Source organism: Nomascus leucogenys, chromosome 14 (assembly GCF_006542625.1).
Source record: "Nomascus leucogenys isolate Asia chromosome 14, Asia_NLE_v1, whole genome shotgun sequence".
NCBI classification, from domain to species: domain Eukaryota; kingdom Metazoa; phylum Chordata; class Mammalia; order Primates; family Hylobatidae; genus Nomascus; species Nomascus leucogenys.
This window is the reverse complement of record NC_044394.1, coordinates 49414714-49432848: the sequence shown is the minus strand read 5'-3', so window position 1 is coordinate 49432848 and position 18135 is coordinate 49414714. Positions and strand designations below refer to the sequence as shown.

Here is an 18135-nt window from a genome sequence, read left to right as displayed (position 1 = left end):
GTGTTGGAGGCCACCTGGACGGACGGAGCCCAGCCCGACGTCCTGTGAGGACCCATCAGTCCCAGGCACCTGCATGTGTCCACTCCCGGGATTCCCAGCACTGGGCCCCAGGCACGGCCTGGGTGGTCCCTCGAGCTGAGGTACCCTAGCTGTGAAACAGGAGAGGACTCGGTTGGAGAGCAGCCCAGTGGTGGGCTCTGCCAAGGGGGCTGCCGTCGGGGCCATGAAATACCCAACAGCCCAGCCCAGGCCGCTCAGCCTGTGGGTTGCTGTGGGCTTCAGGGAAGCGGGGTGGGGGGGCTTGCCAGGAGGTCCCCTTGGGCTGGCTGGAGGTGACAGGAAGATCCCAGGCCTAGCTGGCAGTGGGATCTGCAGGGGCCCCACACGGGGAGGGCAGAGAGGGGGCTGGGGCTTGGACCGGAGTTTCCAGGCCGCTGACCATTGGGGCTGTGTCCTGCTCTGACCTGACTCACCCCCCAGGCCTTCCCAGCCTGGGTCTCCTTGGCTACAGGTGGGCAAAAGTGACAGGCCAGAGCTACCCAGCCTTGGGCCAGTGCCAGCCTGTGCACCTGTCCCGGTGGCTTGGGGCACGCGACACCTCTGAGGCCTGGGTCAGTCCCAGGAGAACTGGCCTCCCCTGACCCCTGCATGGGGCTGGGCACTCAGCCTGGGAAAAGCCAGAGTCTGGAACAGCCTGGCCGTTGGCCTTGGCAGCCTCGCTTCCAGCTGGGACTGTCATCTGTCTGGAATTTAGATGGAAAAACCTGCCCTTGTGAGTGATGAGGGAAGGTGCCAGACGGCATGGGTTGCACTGAGTGCTTTCCTAGGGGCAGAAAGGGGCCCGTGCGCCCTGCCACCTCCAGGGGCTGACCCTCCGGGTGGCCAGGAGCGCCCCTGTGATGCTGTGCAGGTTCAGGGCAGGAAGAGCACAAGTCTTTGCCAAGCAGCTCCAGCCATCCTCACTGGCCAGGGCCGCCTCACCCCACAAGCGCAGTCACTTCTGCCACCCGCAGCGGCGGGCCGCCTTGACGTCCATTCCACGGGGACGGCCTCCCACAGCAGAGAGCGTCCCGGCAGGTAAACAGCGGAGCCTGCTGGTTGGAGGTGCGAGCCACTTCCTGAAGCATGCTGTTCCTGGAATGCCTGGGAACTCAGCAGCTCTAAATGGCAGGTGCTGCTTTGTTGAGGAATAACTCATGTGAAGTGCGGCTTGGGGCCTTGAGACTCCTGTGTCCACGCGCCGGTGCACCCCACCCTCCCCCCGTGGACACCAAAGACATGTTCTCCACGCTCACTATTGGGAAGGCGGGAGGGTGGGACCTGGGGGTGTCTGAAAAAGCCCCTTTGGACTTGAGGCCAGTTTGGGGAACGTGGCGTTCACCCCCACTGCCCTGCAGCAGCCCTGGTCAGGGAGTGGCGATCAGAAACCAAACCCCAGCCACGCCAGAGCCACCTGGAGACAGACCAGACGTGGGGCAGTCTGTGAGGGCGCCTGGCAAACCCATCACCCTCCGCAGGCACCTGCCGCCAGACATCCACCCCCAGCCGGGGACACAGTTCATTCATGCGTTCCTTCACCCCGCCCCAGGCATGGACTGTCCACTGCCTTGTTCTTGGGGCCGAGGCCTGCCCAGGACACCTTCTCCCTCGCCATTTTTGCTCTGGGCTGAAGCAACTGAGGGTGTGGGTTGGGGGTAGCAGGGGTGGCATGGTGGGGGGATATGACAGTGCTGGAACCCAGCCCCTATCCTGATGCAGTCGGGGGCCCCATCCTGGCTGCTCCGCTGCCCAGGGCCTTCCAGGGGAGCTGCACACCCCACACAGCAAAGGCCTCTCCAGCACACGCCCTACCATTTACCCCATAGCCCAAACCCAAATTTACAAAACCACCTATCCAGCAGAGTCAGTGTCTCACAGAGGGATTTTCAGTCACCTTTTATGAAAAGAAATTCCTTTCCCAAGTGCACCTAATATCCAGTAAATTCCAGGTGCTTGCAGGGGGCAATGGGAGGGCCCGTCCCTTGCTGGTGAGCGTCCACAGCATGGCTGAAGCTGCTTTGCGGAACAGGGAGACAGGGAGATAGCGAGACAGCTTCCACCGGCCCAGTGATTCTGCCCCGGGGTTCTACCCAGGGCAAACAAAAGCAGAGGCTGAGGCAGCAGCGTTCACCGCAACTTCCTTAGCGACTGCCCACCCAGGGCTGGACCCAGACAGCCGCCCCTCGGCAGGGGCAGTGGTCCCTCGGCCAGGCCCCAGCAGCAGAAGGGAGGGAGCTGTGCTGCAAACTACAGGAGTCTGGACATGCAGGACTGCAGGCTGCAGGCTCCCATTTGTAAGGAGTGCTGGAACCAGCAACACCTGCCAACGGCCTGCAGCAGGGACGTGGCCTCGCGGAGAGAGTCCAGGGGGCCTTGCAGCGGGGGTGGGGGGCCTTGTGGGAGGGGCCTGGGAAGCCTTGCGGGGAAGTGGGGGGCCTTGTGGGGAGGGTCCAGGGGGCATTGCAGGAAGGGTCCAGGGGGGCCTGGCAGTGGTCAGGGCCGTGGGCACAGCAGAGCTGTGGTGCTTGGGGCAGCCAGCCGTGGACAATGTCAACTAGGACCTGTTAGAGCCGGGATCTTACTCTTGCTTTCAGGGTGGAAAGGACTTTTGCTGAAATCCCCAGCAGGGCACTCAACCCCTATAGTGGGTTGTGCCATGCACTCCATTGTCGCCGCCCCTGACCGGCCCCTGGCGCTGTGACCCTCCTACCTGAGCAGGCTCTGGTTCCAGCCCTGGACACAGCTGGGGTGGCCACGGGGATTCCTGAGGAGAGGGGCTGTCCACACAGCCTGGTAACTTGGATCCCCGGGACCCCCACGCCTGGCTCAGGGTGGGGCTGGATGAGGTCTGAGTAAGGGTGCCAGGGAAGGGCAGGGCCTGGGGTGGGAGGGGAGGAGGGGAGAGGAGGAGAAGGGCCTCCAGGGGTGGTGCAGGGGGCAGGGGGCAACGCGTAGATGGACACGCAGGCCTGAGCCCAGCTCTGACCTCCCCAGCTGCTGGCCTCTCGCGTGCCATGTCCTCCTCGTCCTCCAAGGCAGGCGCCCGACAGCCCTATGTGCAGGAGACGCACAGCAATCACTGACCTCAGGCCTGGCTGTGTTCGAGGCAACCATGAAGGCCTCAGACATTCAAACTTTTTAATAGACCAGGCGTGGTGGCTCACGCCTGGAATCCCAGCACTTTGGGAGGCTGAGGTGGGCGGATCACTTGAGCCCAGGAGTTTGAGACCAGCCTGGGCAACATAGGGAGACCCTTGTCTCTACAAAAAATACACACATTAGCCGGGCATGGTGGTGCATGCCTGTAATCCCAGCTACTCAGGAGGCTGAGGTGGGAGGATCACCTGAACCCGGGAGGCGGAGGCTGCAGTGAGCCGAGATCACACCCCATCTTAAAAAAATTCAGTAACAATCCTGATTTTAAAGCTGTGTATACCTTTTGGGAGAAATCTGGAAAAGACTCAAAAGTATAAAAAGTAAAAAAACAAAAAACAAAAAAAACTACCTAAAATTTCCCACCAAGGGCTAACACTGTTGCTTTTTTTTTTTTTTTTTTTTTTTGAGATGGAGTCTTGCTCTGTCACCCAGGCTGGAGTGCAGTGGCGTGATCTCAGCTCACTGCAATCTCCGCCTCCCAGGTTCAAGTGATTCTCCTGCCTCAGACTCCTGAGTAGCTGGGATTACATGTGTCCACCACCGCACCTGGCTAATTTTTGTATTTTTAGTAGAGATGGGGTTTCACGATGTTGGCTAGGCTAGTCTCGAACTCCTGACCTCGTGATCTGCCCGCCTTGGCCTCCCAACGTGCTGAGATTACAGGCGTAAGCCACCATGCCCAGCCCACTGTTGCTATTTTAAAGTGTCCCTGTCAAGCCTTGATGCGTACATGCACACGTATGCACCCACACACTCCTACACAGCCACATGTGCACATGACACAGTTGCAGTCACACACACAGCCACACGCCTACACAGCCATGTGTGCACACGTGACACAGGGTCACAGTCACATACACATCACACGCCTACACTGCCGTGTGTGCACATGACACAGTTGCAGTCACACACAGCCACATGCCTAGACAGTCATGTGTGCACACAAAACAGGGTCACAGTCACACACACACCACATGCCTACACAGCCGTGTGTGCACACAAAACGGTCGCATACACACAACCACACACCTACACAGCCATGTGCACACATGACACAGGGTCGCAGTCACACAAGCCACACTCGAAACGCCACACTCTCACCACACATCCACACACACATTCTTATTTGTTTCAAATGAAACCTGGATTAAGTCACTCGGTTTCACTTTCCAGCTTCCCTCATTGGCCGTCATGCCTTGGATCTGTCCCGTTAAGGACACTTTGGAAGGAGCTTTGCTATTCTCTGAAGATACACAAAATCCTCCACTGCTCACATCATAATCTATTTACCAACTGTGGAAAATTCCACGGTGCATGTGGTTTTTAAAGTGATGCTGAAGCGAGCACCTTTGTGCATACGTCTTGATCCACGTCTGATTTTAAAATTTCAGATAAAATCCTAGAAGTGAAATGGCTGGACAGAGAGTCACAGCAGAGCCAGGGGCTCCGTCCTGCGTGGTTTCTGCTTTTGGTGTTGAGTCGTCCTTTCTGCATCAGAATTCTGACTCCTGAAATCACATTTCTCACTGTGTCTCTGACGGTTCTAGGTGCTAGGTCATACTTTCAATAATCTTTCAATAACCTTTCTGCTTCTTTTTTTTTTTTTTTTTTTGAGATGGCGTCTTGCTCTGTCGCCCAGGTTGGAGCGCAGTGCAATGGCGTGATCTTGGCTCACTGCAACCTCTGCCTCCCAGGTTCAAGCGATTCTCTTCCCTCCTCCTCCCTAGTAGCTGGGATTACAGGTGCACGCCACCACGCCCAGCTAATTTTTTTCGTATTTTTAGTAGAGACAGGGTTTCACCATGTTGGCCAAGCTGGTCTCAAACTCCTGACCTCAGGTGATCTGCCCGCCTCGGCCTCCCAAAGTGTTGGGATTACAGGCATGTGCCACCATGCCCGGCTAATTTTTGTATTTTGTGTTTTGGTAGAGACGGGGCTTCACCATGTTGGCCAGGCTGGTCTCAAACTCCTGACCTCAGGTGATTCACCCGCCTCAGCCTCTCAAAGTGGGATTACAAGTGTGTGCCACCTCGCCCGGCCCCTGCTTCTCATTTTAGAATACATTCACTGCTACTTCCTCTTCACTCATTGTGACTTTATACCTGGCATTTACATATAAAATTCTATCTGGATTTGAGGGTGCTGTCCTCAGTGCCCTTTCCCTGGGACAGAACGCTGCCTGGGCTGCACCCCTTGCCAGAGGGTTCCTGGCAGAGCCCTTTGGTGCTTAGGAAATGTGCAGAAGAGAGAACGCAGAGGGAGAGACATTGAGCAGCTGCCAGGCCTGACAGGCTCCAGGGCCCCTGCAACAATGGAGGCTTGGTGGGGCAGGGCCCAGCTGTGGGTGTGGGTGTGAGTCTGCAGTGGTGTGTGTGAGAATGTGAGTCTGCAGTGGTGTGTGTGAGTGGGTGTGAGTCTGCAGTGGTGTGACTGTGAGTGTGAATGTGAGTCTGCAGTGGTGTGTGTGAGTGGGTGTGAGTGTGGTGGTGTGAGTGTGGGTGTGAGTCTGCGGTGGTGTGTGTGCACGGGTGTGAGTGCAGTGGTGTGAGTGTGAGTGGGTGTGAGTGCAGTGGTGTGAGTGTGAGTGGGTGTGAGTGCAGTGGTGTGTGTGAGTGGGTGTGAGTGCAGTGGTGTGTGTGTGAACGGGTGGGAGTCTGCAGTGGTGTGAGTGTGTGAGTCTGCAGTGGTGTGTGGGACCATGTGTGTTCCAGGAGGCAGGGGGCCGGTGCTGCTGCTTACAGAGCTACTTGTCACTGATGTCATTGCTTATGGAGGCCCCCTGGGTGGAAGGCAGGTGCTCTGCGGGGTCGCCAGTGGGCGGGGGGATGTGCAGGCACGGCGCATGGTGGCTGGATGATGTGTTGCTGAGGACGGGGCCGGGGCTGGGGGCTGCACAGGGGCGCCCACTGCTGCCCCATCCACACCCAGGCAGGGGAAGCAGGCACCGAAAAGAACGTCCCCCTTGTGATCTGAGGTGCACTGTGTTGTGTGTGCCCACCTCTGCATCTTCATGGTTCTTTAATAAGAGGCGTTGAAAACAAGAGTGGGAATCAGGGCTGGGGGACTCACTCCCGGAACCAGATGCTCCTCCTGGAGGAACTGCGGATCCATCTGCCAGCCTTTCAGCGAATGCTTTGTTTTAGTGCCCAGGTCTCCAGGTCTCCTTTCCCAGCCTCTACCTCCTCCGGTTTCTCAGAGTCCGTTACTTAGATTTTTTTTTTTTTTTTTTTTGAGATGGAGTCTCACTCTGTCGCCCAGGCTGGAGTGCAGTGGCGCAGTCTCGGCTCATTGCAAGCTCCGCCTCCCAGGTTCGCGCCATTCTTCTGCCTCAGCCTCCCAAGTAGCTGGGACTACAGGCGCCCGCCACCACGCCCAGCTAATTTTTTGTATTTTTAGTAGAGGCAGGATTTCACCCTGTTAGCCAGAATGGTCTCGATCTCCTGACCTCGTGATCCGCCCGCCTCGGCCTCCCAAAGTGCTGGGATTACAGGCGTGAGCCGCTGCGCCCAGTTGTCCCCAGTTACTTAGGTTTTATTTCATTTCTCTCCTGTCCCTGAGTCATTCACCCCTCGTTTTGTTTTCTCCTTTATCCAGGGGGTTCCCTCAGCCCACACTCACATGCACACGCGTGCCCGTGCCGCCCTTTTCTTCGCGTTACCCAGCCCTGCCCTGAAGTTCTGCCTTTCAGGGGAACTCTGTCCGCATCGGCCCCGTGCTGACATCCGTGGAGGACACACATGGTTGTAGATGCTTGCATGGCCACCTCCAGCAACTGTACCTCACATCATGGGGGCTACCCGCCCTCTCCAAACCCAGGTGGGAGGAGGGGACCCACTCCCCGCCCCTTGGGGACAGCAGGTCACTGGCTGAGTTGGGTGGAGGGTGGCACTGGGGTGGTCTTCTCTGGGGCGTGGGGCTGCAGGGCCCCTCCTGGGACTCGAGTCTTCAGCTGTGTTCTGACTTGGAGTCGGAGGGTCATGGATGGGACCATGTTGCTCCAGAAATTCCCTCCTTTGGAGCTTCTTGGCTCTGGAGACGTGGGGGGCCTTCCACAGAAGTGGGGGGGTCTCCTGAAAAAGCGGGGGGCCAGGAGCAGTGAGCAGCTGCTGTGAGGCAGTCACTGCCAGTCACCATCATGGGCCCTGCGCCACATGCAGGTGCTCAGCGCAGATGCCGTGTTGGCGCAAGCAGACGGGAAGACGGTGGGCAAGAGGTTAAGCGTGGAGTCTCCCCACGTCCTGTGCCCCGCTGTCTGGGCTGCTGCCGAGAGTCTGCGTGTCAGGCGAGGACAGTGCCAGCTGGAACCACCAAGCCAGGGACCAGCTCTGGCTGTTAAATGTTTAATTTTAATTTTGCTTCTCTACAAAGATAGCAGCTTTAGGAATCAGGCTTCGGTTGAGAAAGAGAAAGCACCTCCAACCCCCCAAAGCTCTCCTTCTGCATCAGAGAAGCTTCGAGGATGCGTGGCTGCGGTGGCTCCTGGGAGCCTCTGGAAGGGGCGTCATCAGCCCTGTCCCACCCTCCGCGGAGCTGCCTGCTCCCCGGGTGATTTTACCAGCAAATGGCTGTTTCTTTTTTTCTTTTCTTTAAGACAGGGTCTCACTCCGTCGCCCAGGCTGGAGTGCAATGGCACGATCTCAGCTCACTGCAACCTCTGCTGCCCAGGTTCAAGCGATTCTCCTGCTTCGGCCTCCTGAGTAGCTGGGATTACAGGCACCTGCCACCGCACTTGGCTAATTCTGTTGTATTTTTAGTAGAGATGCGGTTTCACCATCTTGGAGAGGCTGGTCTTGAACTCCTGAACTCGTGATACACCCGCCTTGGCCTCCCAAAGTGCTGGGATTATAGGCATGTGAGCCACCGCACCTGGCCTTCCTTTTTTCTTTTTTTGAATTTTAAAGATCAGATTTATTTGGAGAAAGCAAAAAACCCACAACCCAAAGATGGGATTCTACATCTAAGACATCTCCAAGATTACAATCAACAGATTACAAATCCCAGATTACAATCTACAGATTACAAACCATTTTCATAGAAGATATTTTTGTACCCATTTTACATGTATTCAGGAGTGGGGCATACATCAGTCTCTATTTCAATTTTAACAGAGGGACAAGGTCGGGGAGTGGGATCCTTTTGTTTTTAAGGTAAAACACTCACGACAGAACTTGCACATTCAGGTGCACAGTTCTGTGGCACTGGCTCATTCACAGCGTCGCCCAGTCACCGGCGTCTAGTTCCAGAGCACTTTCGTAACTCCAGGGGAGAACTGCAAGCGTTGCCCCTCTTCCAGGAGGCCCTGGGGACAGCGCTGCATGCTCATTCCCGACGCCAGCGACAATCCTGCCAGCAGAGCTGTGCTCACTCCACTGAGGGGCGGGCACTGGAGGGACGGAGCGGGCATGACCCTCGCCCCAGTGTTCAGACGGAGCCCCAAGGAGCTGGTAGTCTGGGCATGGCCATGGGGTGGGGAGGCGAGGCCAGGCTGGGGGAGGCCGTGCAGGGTCCTGGGCCGGGCTGGGGGCTGGAGGGGGGCAGTCGCCAGAGAGAGGATGGTTGGCCAAGCTGGGAGCAGGGGCAGGAAGTCTGTCCAGGAGGCAGGGAGGGGTGAGTGGGGCAGAGACCGCCAATGCTAGTGTGAGGCGGTACCTGGATTCCGTTTCTGATCAGACCTGAGTCAGGCGTGGATGAGAGCCCAGGAGGCCTGTAGGTGCCGCCAGCGACCTTGTCCTCTTGCGTTCTGCACCCGAAGCCTCAGGCCTCTGCCTGCCTGCCCTGCTCCACCCCTCGGCCGGAGCCTCCCCTCCTGGCCACCTTCCCTGCCCCATATCAGGTGCCAGACCAGCCGCCTGCACAGGCCTCAAAGGCAGGTGCACCCCCCACCCCAGCCAGACCCACAGGCTCCCCCTTGAGCTGCTGGTGTTGTCCTGGGGATCCTGCTGGCCGATCCTCCCACCACTCAGACGTGGCGTCCCCCGCGCCGAGGCAGGACACGGAAGCCAGCTCAGGGTTGATTGTTCAAGTGGCAAAGCCACAAGGGATGGAGCCACACAGGCAGGGACGGGAGTCACGGGGCCGCTGGCTGAGAGGGTCCCAGGGGCGGCAGCCGCGCCATGGTCTCCACACGGGCCGGGCACTGGCACCTGCTGCCCTCCGTGACGAAGCCATGGTCTCCAGAAGCCGGGACTGGGCTGGAGCCTCCTGGAGACCCTCAGGGAGGCGCGTGGGCGCTTCTGGGCATCACGTGGAGGGCGCTGAGGGGAAGCGAGCAGGATCTTTCAAGAAGGGGATGGAGGAGGGGCAGGGCCTGTGACTTGGGAGTTGGGGGGGCTCTGTGGAGGGGCTCCCGGGAGTGGCTGGGGCTTTGGGGCCCGTCCCCGCCTGGACTCCAGCCATCGCTCCGCGTGCTCACGCCGGGGCCCTGGGACCCTCGGGCGCAGGTCGGGCCGGGGCTGCTGGGGCCAGCACGAGGCTCTCAGTGGGCTGTGGGCTGCAGGAAGACAGGGAACGGCCCGAATAGCGCTGGAAACGGGCGCGGAGCTGCAGGGAGGGAACGGGCCCCCGGCCTCCCCCGCTGCCCGGGCCCCGCACGCGGCCGCGCAGGTGGTCGCGATAGTTCCTGGTGAGCAGCGTGTAGAGGAAGGGGTTGGCGCAGCTGTTGCCGTAGGTGAGGCAGGTGGTCAGGTAGTTGACGATGCGCGCCGTCCGCGGCGCCAGCGGGGCCTCGTGGTACTGGGCGAGCAGCTGCCACAGCCAGAAGGGCAGGAAGCAGGCCCAGAAGAGCAGCACGATGCCCAGCACCAGGCGCAGCGTGCGCGCCCCCGGCCGCCGGGCCCGCTTGAAGGAGGCGCGCTGCGAGCGGCGGTAGGCGCGGGCCAGGCGCGCGTAGAGCAGCCCGATGAGCAGCCCGGGCCCCGCGATGCTGGTGGCGAAGAGCAGCGTCAGGTAGGCGCGGTGGGCGCGCGGGCCCCAGGCGGGCAGGCACAGGCTCTTGGGACCCCGGCGCACCAGCCGCATGGCCAGCATCACGGGCAGCGTCAGCAGCAGCGCCAGCAGCCATGTGCCCAGCGCCAGCAGCTTGCGGTAGCCCTTGGGGCGCTGCACGGTGTCCAGCGGCCGCAGCACCGCAGCGTAGCGCTCGCTGCTCATGACGGTCAGCGTGAAGATGCTGGCGTGCATGGTCAGGAAGTCCAGGCTGAAGAGCACACGGCAGCCCACGTCCCCGAAGTGCCACTCCTTGGTGACGTAGGTGGCCACGATGAAGGGGATGCTGAGCAGGTACAGCAGGTCCGCCAGCGCCAGGTTGACCACGTAGACGTACATGGAGGCCACCGCGCGCAGGGAGCGGCAGGTGACCACCAGGGTGTAGGCGTTGCCCACCACGCCCACCACGCCCATGGCCGACAGCAGAGTCCCAATGGCGCCCGTGGCCACCAGGTCCTCCAGGGAGCTGGGCTCCGTGGGGCTGGCCCAGGAGCTGTTGAGGGTTGCGTTGGGGCCGCCAGGTGGCTCCGGCACAGAGCTGCGGGTGGCAGCCAGCCCAGGGAAGCTGCTCGGGGACTCAGGGGTCAGCGCCATCTCTGACCCCTCACGACGGGCTCAGGGCTGGGTGGCCACTCCCTGAGATGGGGCGGGGGCACCTGTGGGCAACCAGCTCAGCCTGTGGGGAAAGAAGCCTGCTAAAGATGCAAGTCAGGCAACCCCTTCCGCTCCCACAAGGCCATTGTGATGGCCCCATTCCCACAGAGTCACGTGGGCTCCCCAGTGCCCTCCGACTCCCGGGACTCTCTGGAAGCCATTAGCTCTGCAGTAGGACTTGAGAGCCACCAGATGAGCTGCCCAACCCCCTCCCCGACCCCCGCATGCCCCAGCAGGACCCCCCTCACTGTAGGTCGCATGGCCTCTGGGATGGACTGGGCTTTTCTGAAAGCCAGAACACAGGAGGGCAGCCCCTGGGGCAGAGGTCGGCAGTGGACAGAGCTGGGAGTCCTGGGCTCTGCCCTGCCCACCCAGTGCGCACCCCCAGGCCTCACTTTCTTGTCTGTGCACAGGTGGAGCCCACTTACCCCGAGTCCTTTCTCGCATTTATTTGACTTGTACATTTAAAAAAATGTTTTCTTCGGATTGCAAAACTAGTAGCTACTGACTTTAAAAGTCCAAATAGAAAAACATGTAAGGTAAGGAGAGGAAGAGCTCTGCAATCTCCATTTCTCATACAGGGAAACGAATTCAAGATGGATTGCAGGCCTAAGTGTGAAAGGTTAAATCAATCAGTCAAGGTTCTGGAAGAAAACGGGAATACTGGCATGACCTTGGATGGGAAAATATTTCTTAAAAATGAACAAAAAATACTTTCAATAAAAAACTGAGCAAATGGGTTTCATTAAAATTAAGAACTTTACCAAGAGCATGAAATCATAAGCCACAGGCTAGGAGAGCATCAGAAAACATGTATCAGGCCGGTTGCGGTGGCTCACGCCTGTAATCCCAGCACTTTGGGAGGCCAAGGCAAGTGGATCACCTGAGGTCAGGAGTTCGAAACCAGCCTGGCCAACATCTCAAAACCCAGTCTCTACTAAAAATACAAAAATTAGTCAGGCATGGTGGCCCACGCCTGTAATCCCAGCTACTCGGGAGGCTGAGGCAGGAAAATTGTTTGAACTCGGGAGGTGGAGGTTGCAGTGAGCCAAGATTGAGATTGCGCCACTGCACTCCAGCCTGGGCAACAAAGCGAGACTTTGTCTCTGAGGAAAAAAAAAAAGAAGAAACGTAGACAAAAAGCTGGTAAGAAAAATATAGGGAAGAACTGCAAATTAGTAAGGAAAAGACAAACAACCCATTTGAAAAAAGAGACCAAAACCGTGACTGGGGACTCCCCGAAAAGGACACCCACGCAGCCAACAAGCAGGGAAATGCTAGTCACGGCCACAGGAGCCCCTGCGTGCTGACAAGGATGAATGCGTGAAAAGGCAGACATCCTTGTCAACAGGCGTGGGGGCTGCGGAGGAGCTGGCCCTGCCGTTTCCTGTTGCTGGGAACCTGGACTGTGCCCCTGCTTTGGAAAACCATTGGCACGATTTGCAGAGTTGACCGCCTATACCTTCTCACCCGGCAATTCCACTCTCAGGTTTGTACCTTAGATAAAGGGCTGCCAATGTCCAGAAAATGACAAGCGTGAGAAAGTTCACGGCAGCTTGACTCCTAAGAAGCTGGAAACAGCTCAAATGTCCCCAGTGGAGGGGGCAGGCAAACTGTGACATGAAGCCAGGGAAGAAGGAGTCGCCGCTGGGGTCAGCAGCCTGGATGAAACTCACCGAGCGGTGGTGAGCTGAAGAAACAGACACAGGAGGCTGCCTGATTCCACGAGCCACGCTGAATTTAGGCCGAACACTCGTGGCCGCGCAGGGAGCAGTCTTGGCTGGGGTGGGGCGTTGTCAACAGGTGGGGGCGCTGGGGGCCTTCCAGGGCCTGGAGATGTGCCCTGCCCGCCCTTTCGCACCAGGCCGAGCAGCTCCCAGCTCCATCTGTCCAGAGGACCCTCACGCCGTTGCTGCCCCCACCCGGGGCATTTCCATAGCCCTCACCGAGGGGATGGCGCAGAAGCCGAGGGGGCACCGGGCTCCCCAGTTGTGCGAGAGCCCGAGTCACAGGCAGGGGGACAGTGGCCGCCGGGCCGCGCTCCAGGGTCGCTAGGAGGGAAGGGGAGGGGCCGAAAGTTCCACGGCACGGGAGAAGCCGCCTTGCTGGACCCCGCTCCCCTCGCCCAGGGTGGGTTCCCACCACGAAACCCCGGCCCAGCCCTGCAGAGGGCCCTGAAGGGCACAGGCCCGGCAGTCCCCGCGCGCTCCCGGTCACCCACGGAGGACCCACCTGCCTCCGGTCACTGAGCGGCCAGACCTGCCCGCCGAGCCTGGGGTCGCACGTGGGGGCAGCCGCTCGCGGCTCCAAATTCCTCGCGCAGCGGGGCCGCGGGGAACTTTCCGAGGCGCGCTCCCCTGTCCCAGCGCAGAGGGAGCGCGAGGGGCTCCGCGGTGGCCTCGGCTCCCAGAGCGCACGGCAGGGGCGCCCGCCAGTCCCGCCACCAAAGCCGCACCCCGCGCCCCGCGCCGGGTCCCTGCGCCGCCGCCACCTGCCCGCCGCCAGCTGGGAATGTGCCGAGGCCGCGCGCCAGCGCCGGGTATTAAAATAACCCCAGCGGGCAGCAGGCGCGCGGAGAGGAGGCGCTGGGTGTCTAGGGGGCGGCGCTGACCACGCGGCGCCAGGAAGACGCGAGGGGCGCGGGGCCAGCGGGGTCGGCGGAGGGTCCCAGGCGGGTCTCGCGTCTGCGGAGCGAAGCTGCCTCCAGCCCGGCTTCTCTGAGGCTGACCCCGCAACCCCTCTTGGGTTCTCCGCCTCCAGCCTTCGCCCCTGCGCCCCTGCGCCCCTCAAGCCCGTGTTTTCAGGGCACGGAGCGTGGGATTCTCCGTGTCCACCAAGCCCTGGACTCGCCCGCGCGCAGGTGGGGGGCGGGAACACCCCTAAACCCCGAGAGGGTCATAGAAAGGAGGTAGGGGAGGGAGGGAGTCACCCACCTAGGCGGGGACGGGCTCTTTGAGGGCCTTGACGACCCCCGCCCCTGTTGCGGGTCTCCCACAGATGCTCTTAGAAGCCCACGCAGCCTCTCCAGGCCCCAGCAGGGACTCGTGGTGGCCACATCCACGGAAGTGACGCTGGGAGCTGCAGAGCCCCGTGGGGTAGGAGGAAGGACCCCACGGCCTCACCTCGAGCCCCTGAGCTGGGTGCTGGCCCCCACTCAGTTTCACTTATTGCTAGGAGATAGGATGTGGGCCGTCACTCATGCTGAACCATTGAAAGAAAAAGACACAGAACATTAATAAAATTAGACTAGAGGAGAGCTGGAGAGCTGTGAACACGGGGTCTAAAGGGCCCCCAACGAGGAGCTGGCCTCGCCCACTCCACTCCGCCCGGGGCTCATCTGCTGCCTGAGGCCGTGGACCGGCCCCTAAAGCTGAAGCGGTTCTGCTGGGGGAGAGGAGGTGGCCAAGTGTGAATGGCCGAGAGGCTCCTGCAATGAGCTGGATCCGGCGGAGCCCCCGATGCCCACCAGTCCCCTCCGTGGGACGTTTGCCACGTGCTGGGGAGGCGAGGCTGGGCTGGAGAGGGCGGGAAAAGTCCCTCTGGTCTCCGAGCGTCCGCTGGACAGAGCAAGGGTCACACAATAGACACTTCATTCTCTGTGAGCTGAAAACAGCCGAACTGAAACCAACTACAGCTGCAGCTTCTGACCCGAAAGGGGAGCCGCTCATCCTGCCTGTGTGCGGGAGGAAAGGAGACGGAAGGCTGCCTCCGACCTGATGGTTCTGTGAGAGCTGATTACTAAGCTGGGGTCTAGGGGCCGGGGCTGGGGAAAAGCACTCGGGACCCAGAATGCCTGCTCCAAGAATTAAATTTCCCGCAAGCCAGCTGCCGAAACGACTTGCCGTCACCTCAGCCAGTTCACCGAGTAGCTGCTGAAACGACCTGCCCTGACAGTAACACAGGTTTTTTGTTTTTATTTATTATTATTTAGTTAGTTAGTTTTTTGAGACGGGGTCTCGCTCTTTCACCCAGGGTGGAGTGCAGTGGTGCAATCTCAGCTCACTACAACATCAGCTCACTGCAACCTCCACCTCCCAGGTTCAAGCAATTCTCCTGCCTCAGCCTCCCAAGTAGCTGGGATTACGGGCACCCGCCACCACACCCAGCTAATTTTTGTGTTTTTAGTAGATGGGGTTTCATCATGTTGGAAAGGTTGGTCTCCAACTCCTGAGCTCAGGTGATCTGCCCGCCTCAGCCTCCCAAAGTGCTAGGATTACAGGCGTCAGCCACCAGGCCTGGCCTCCAATGCTGGTTTTACCACCGAGGCCACTCGCCTGAGCGTGCCAGCTCCCCAGAACTACCAGTGCCAATGGGCTTTCTTTCAAAGCCAATAGATAACATTTCTCTTTCCAATAGAATTCCAATTTTCTTTTGTTCTTGAAGATACCGAATTGAAATTCTTCCTAAAATTAAACATTAAACTTAAAGATTTGTCTGTATATTTTGACTTTGGCAGTTGCTATGTATAAAACGCTTCAGCAAGGAAATGATAATCTGATTATTGTTTCCTTGCTGCTTCATATCTTATGTGGTCCGTAATTGATGGGGAAAAATAGCCAATTGAAGCAGGTCCACATGTGACACGAGCACTGGAATTAGCAGACCAGGAGTTTCTGTTTTACAAAAACTGTTATAAATATAGTAAAGCAAGCAGAAAAACCGGGGCAACATGGATGAAAAGATGGAAATTTTCACCAGAAAATGGGAATGTATTTCTTTATTTATCTGAGACAGGGTCTTGCTCTAAGGTCTAGTCTAGGCTCACCCAGGCTGGAGTGCAGGGGCGTGACCATGGCTCACCGCAGCTTTCTTTGACTTCCTGCACTCAAGCAATTCTCCTACCTCAGCCTCCCGAGTAGCTGGGACTACAGACGTGCACCACTACACTACACTCAGCTAATTTTTGTATTTTTTGTAGAGACGAGTTTCACCATGTTGCCCAGCCACTACGCCCAACCCCATTTGACTCTTTTGTTAGAAATTCCCAGGCTGGGCACTGTGGCTCACACCTGCAATCCTAGCACTTTTTATTTTTTATTTTTGAGATGGAGTCTTGCTCTGTCACCCAGGCTGGAGTGCAGTGGTGTGATCTTGGCTCACTGCAACCTCTGCCTCCCAGGTTCAAGCAGTTCTCTGCCTCAGCCTCCCGAGTGGCTGGGATTACAGGTGCCCACCACCAAGCCCAACTAATTTTTGTATTTTTTTTGAGACGGAGTCTCACTGGTCACCCAGGCTGGAGTGCGGTGGCGCAATCTCGGCTCACCGCAAGCTCTGCCTCTGGGGTTCACGCCATTCTCCTGCCTCAGCCTCCCGAGTAGCTAGGACTACAGGTGCCTGCCACCACGCCTGGCTCATTTTTTGTATTTTTAGTAGAGACGGGGTTTCACTGTGTTAGCTAGGATGGTCTCGATCTCCTGACCTCGTGATCCGCCCGCCTCGGCCTCCCAAAGTGCTGGGATTACAGGCGCCCACCCCCGCGCTCAGCCCAATTTTTGTATTTCTAGTAGTGATGGGCTTTCACTATCTTGGCCAGGCTGGTCTTGAACTCCTGACCTCGTGATCTGCCCACCTCGGCCTCCCAAAGTGCTGGGATTACAGGCATGAGCCAGTGCGCCTGGCCAATCCCAGTACTTTTGAAAACTGAGGCAGGAGGATTGCTCGAGTCTAGAAGTTTGAGACCAGCCTGGACAACATAATGAGACCCTCCATTTCAATTTCTAAAAAAATGTTTAAAGAGTGAAGGAAATAATGTATACAGTGGTCCATTTCCAAGACAGAGTGCCTTGAATCGGCTTAGGTCAGCAAACTACAGAAGAACAGGATATACTAGGCCCCAGCTTGGATAGTGGATGCCTGCTTGTCGGCCTCATCCACTCCCCTCTTAACCCCCTCTTAGTTGCCCTCACCCAAATCAAAGAAGTTTAAGATGAAATTTTACTAGCCTGAAAAATACCTGGTTTGGTCTGTTGTTATCAGCCTGCCCAGCTACTTAGTTCATAAGTCAAATACTTAAAGAGCCCCTGAGCTAACTATGCAATGCATTGTGGGCTGCAACAAAATGCAGCAGGACAACCCTGAAGATAACACCTACAGCCTCTGCCCAACAACCAATAGGCGACATATGGGAAGACTGTGACCTCCAGAGTACTCAGCCTATGAGGAACCTGGGGAGGGACCTGTGCCCTACAGCCCCTGCCCAACAACCAATAGGCGACATACGGGAAGACTGTGACCTCATAGTACTCAGCCTATGAGGAACGGGGGGAGGGATCTACGCACTAGGGGATAAATTGCTTGTTGAAACTGCTGGGTGCACCTGCCCACCAGACACCCAATCTTGCAAGACAGTCATTAGAAGTCTCGCTTTCGCTGTTCTCCGGGTCCCTGAGTCCATTCTTTGGATTTGGACGGATGAGTTTGTTTCTCACGAGGGTCAAATGGACATTTTATAACTTTAAAAGTACAATATCTAAAATTCAGAAATCACAGCAGAAGAAAGAATCAGTTAACTTAAAGGTAGATCAATAGAAATTATCCAGACACAGAAAGAGAAAAGAATGAAAAACAGAAAAGCATGTGGAACCACACCATCAAATGATCTGACCTGCATGTCACTGGAGTCCCCAGAACAACAACAAAGGAAAATGGGGCAGGAACAATATCTGAAAAGGTAGTGGCTGATATTTTCAAAATTCATAAGCAGTGTCAACTTACAGACATTAGAATCTTAGTAAATCACAAGCAGGAAAAAACTAAAAGCAAACCACTCCAGCGCATTGTAGTAAAAAATTCCAAAAACCAAAGGTAAACAGAAACTGTAAAAATTATTGAGATAAAAAAAAAGACAGTGCATTCAGGGAATAACAATAGGAAAGATGGCTAGAGCTCCTCAGAAAACCATGGAAACCAGAAGAGAATGACCTCTTTAAAGTACCAAAATAAAGGATTTTAACCAACAATTCATGTACAATAAAATAAAGATACTTTCAGACAAAGCTAAGAACATTTGTTGCAGCACAAAAAAATACTAAAGGAGCTCTGCAGGCTTTCCTTCTGCTGACAGAAAATGACCCCAGATAGAAACTCGGAAGTGCATCAAAAAATGAAGTGCACCAGGAAGTTAAATATGTTTGTAAATTAAAAAGATGAGGACTGTGCAGCAACAGCTCTGGTGGTGCATGATGACAATAACACGTGTCAACTAATATCCACGACAACAATAGCACCAGGTCTCTGGAGAAGGGTGAGTGAAATTACACCGTTGGAAAGGTCTTTGTTGTTGTGTAAGAATTCACATTTCAG

The 18135-nt window shown here is 57.1% G+C and overlaps 1 protein-coding gene across 1 annotated transcript; it reads right to left on the bottom strand.

The window, feature by feature from the left end:
- Positions 1–9504: 9504 nt before the first annotated feature.
- UTS2R (urotensin 2 receptor) lies at positions 9505–10815 on the bottom strand. Its single transcript, XM_003279241.3, has one exon. It carries the CDS (start codon positions 10771–10773, stop codon positions 9604–9606), a length of 1170 nt encoding a protein of 389 aa, XP_003279289.1. The 5' UTR covers positions 10774–10815; the 3' UTR covers positions 9505–9603.
- Between the last annotated feature and the right edge of the window lie 7320 nt (positions 10816–18135).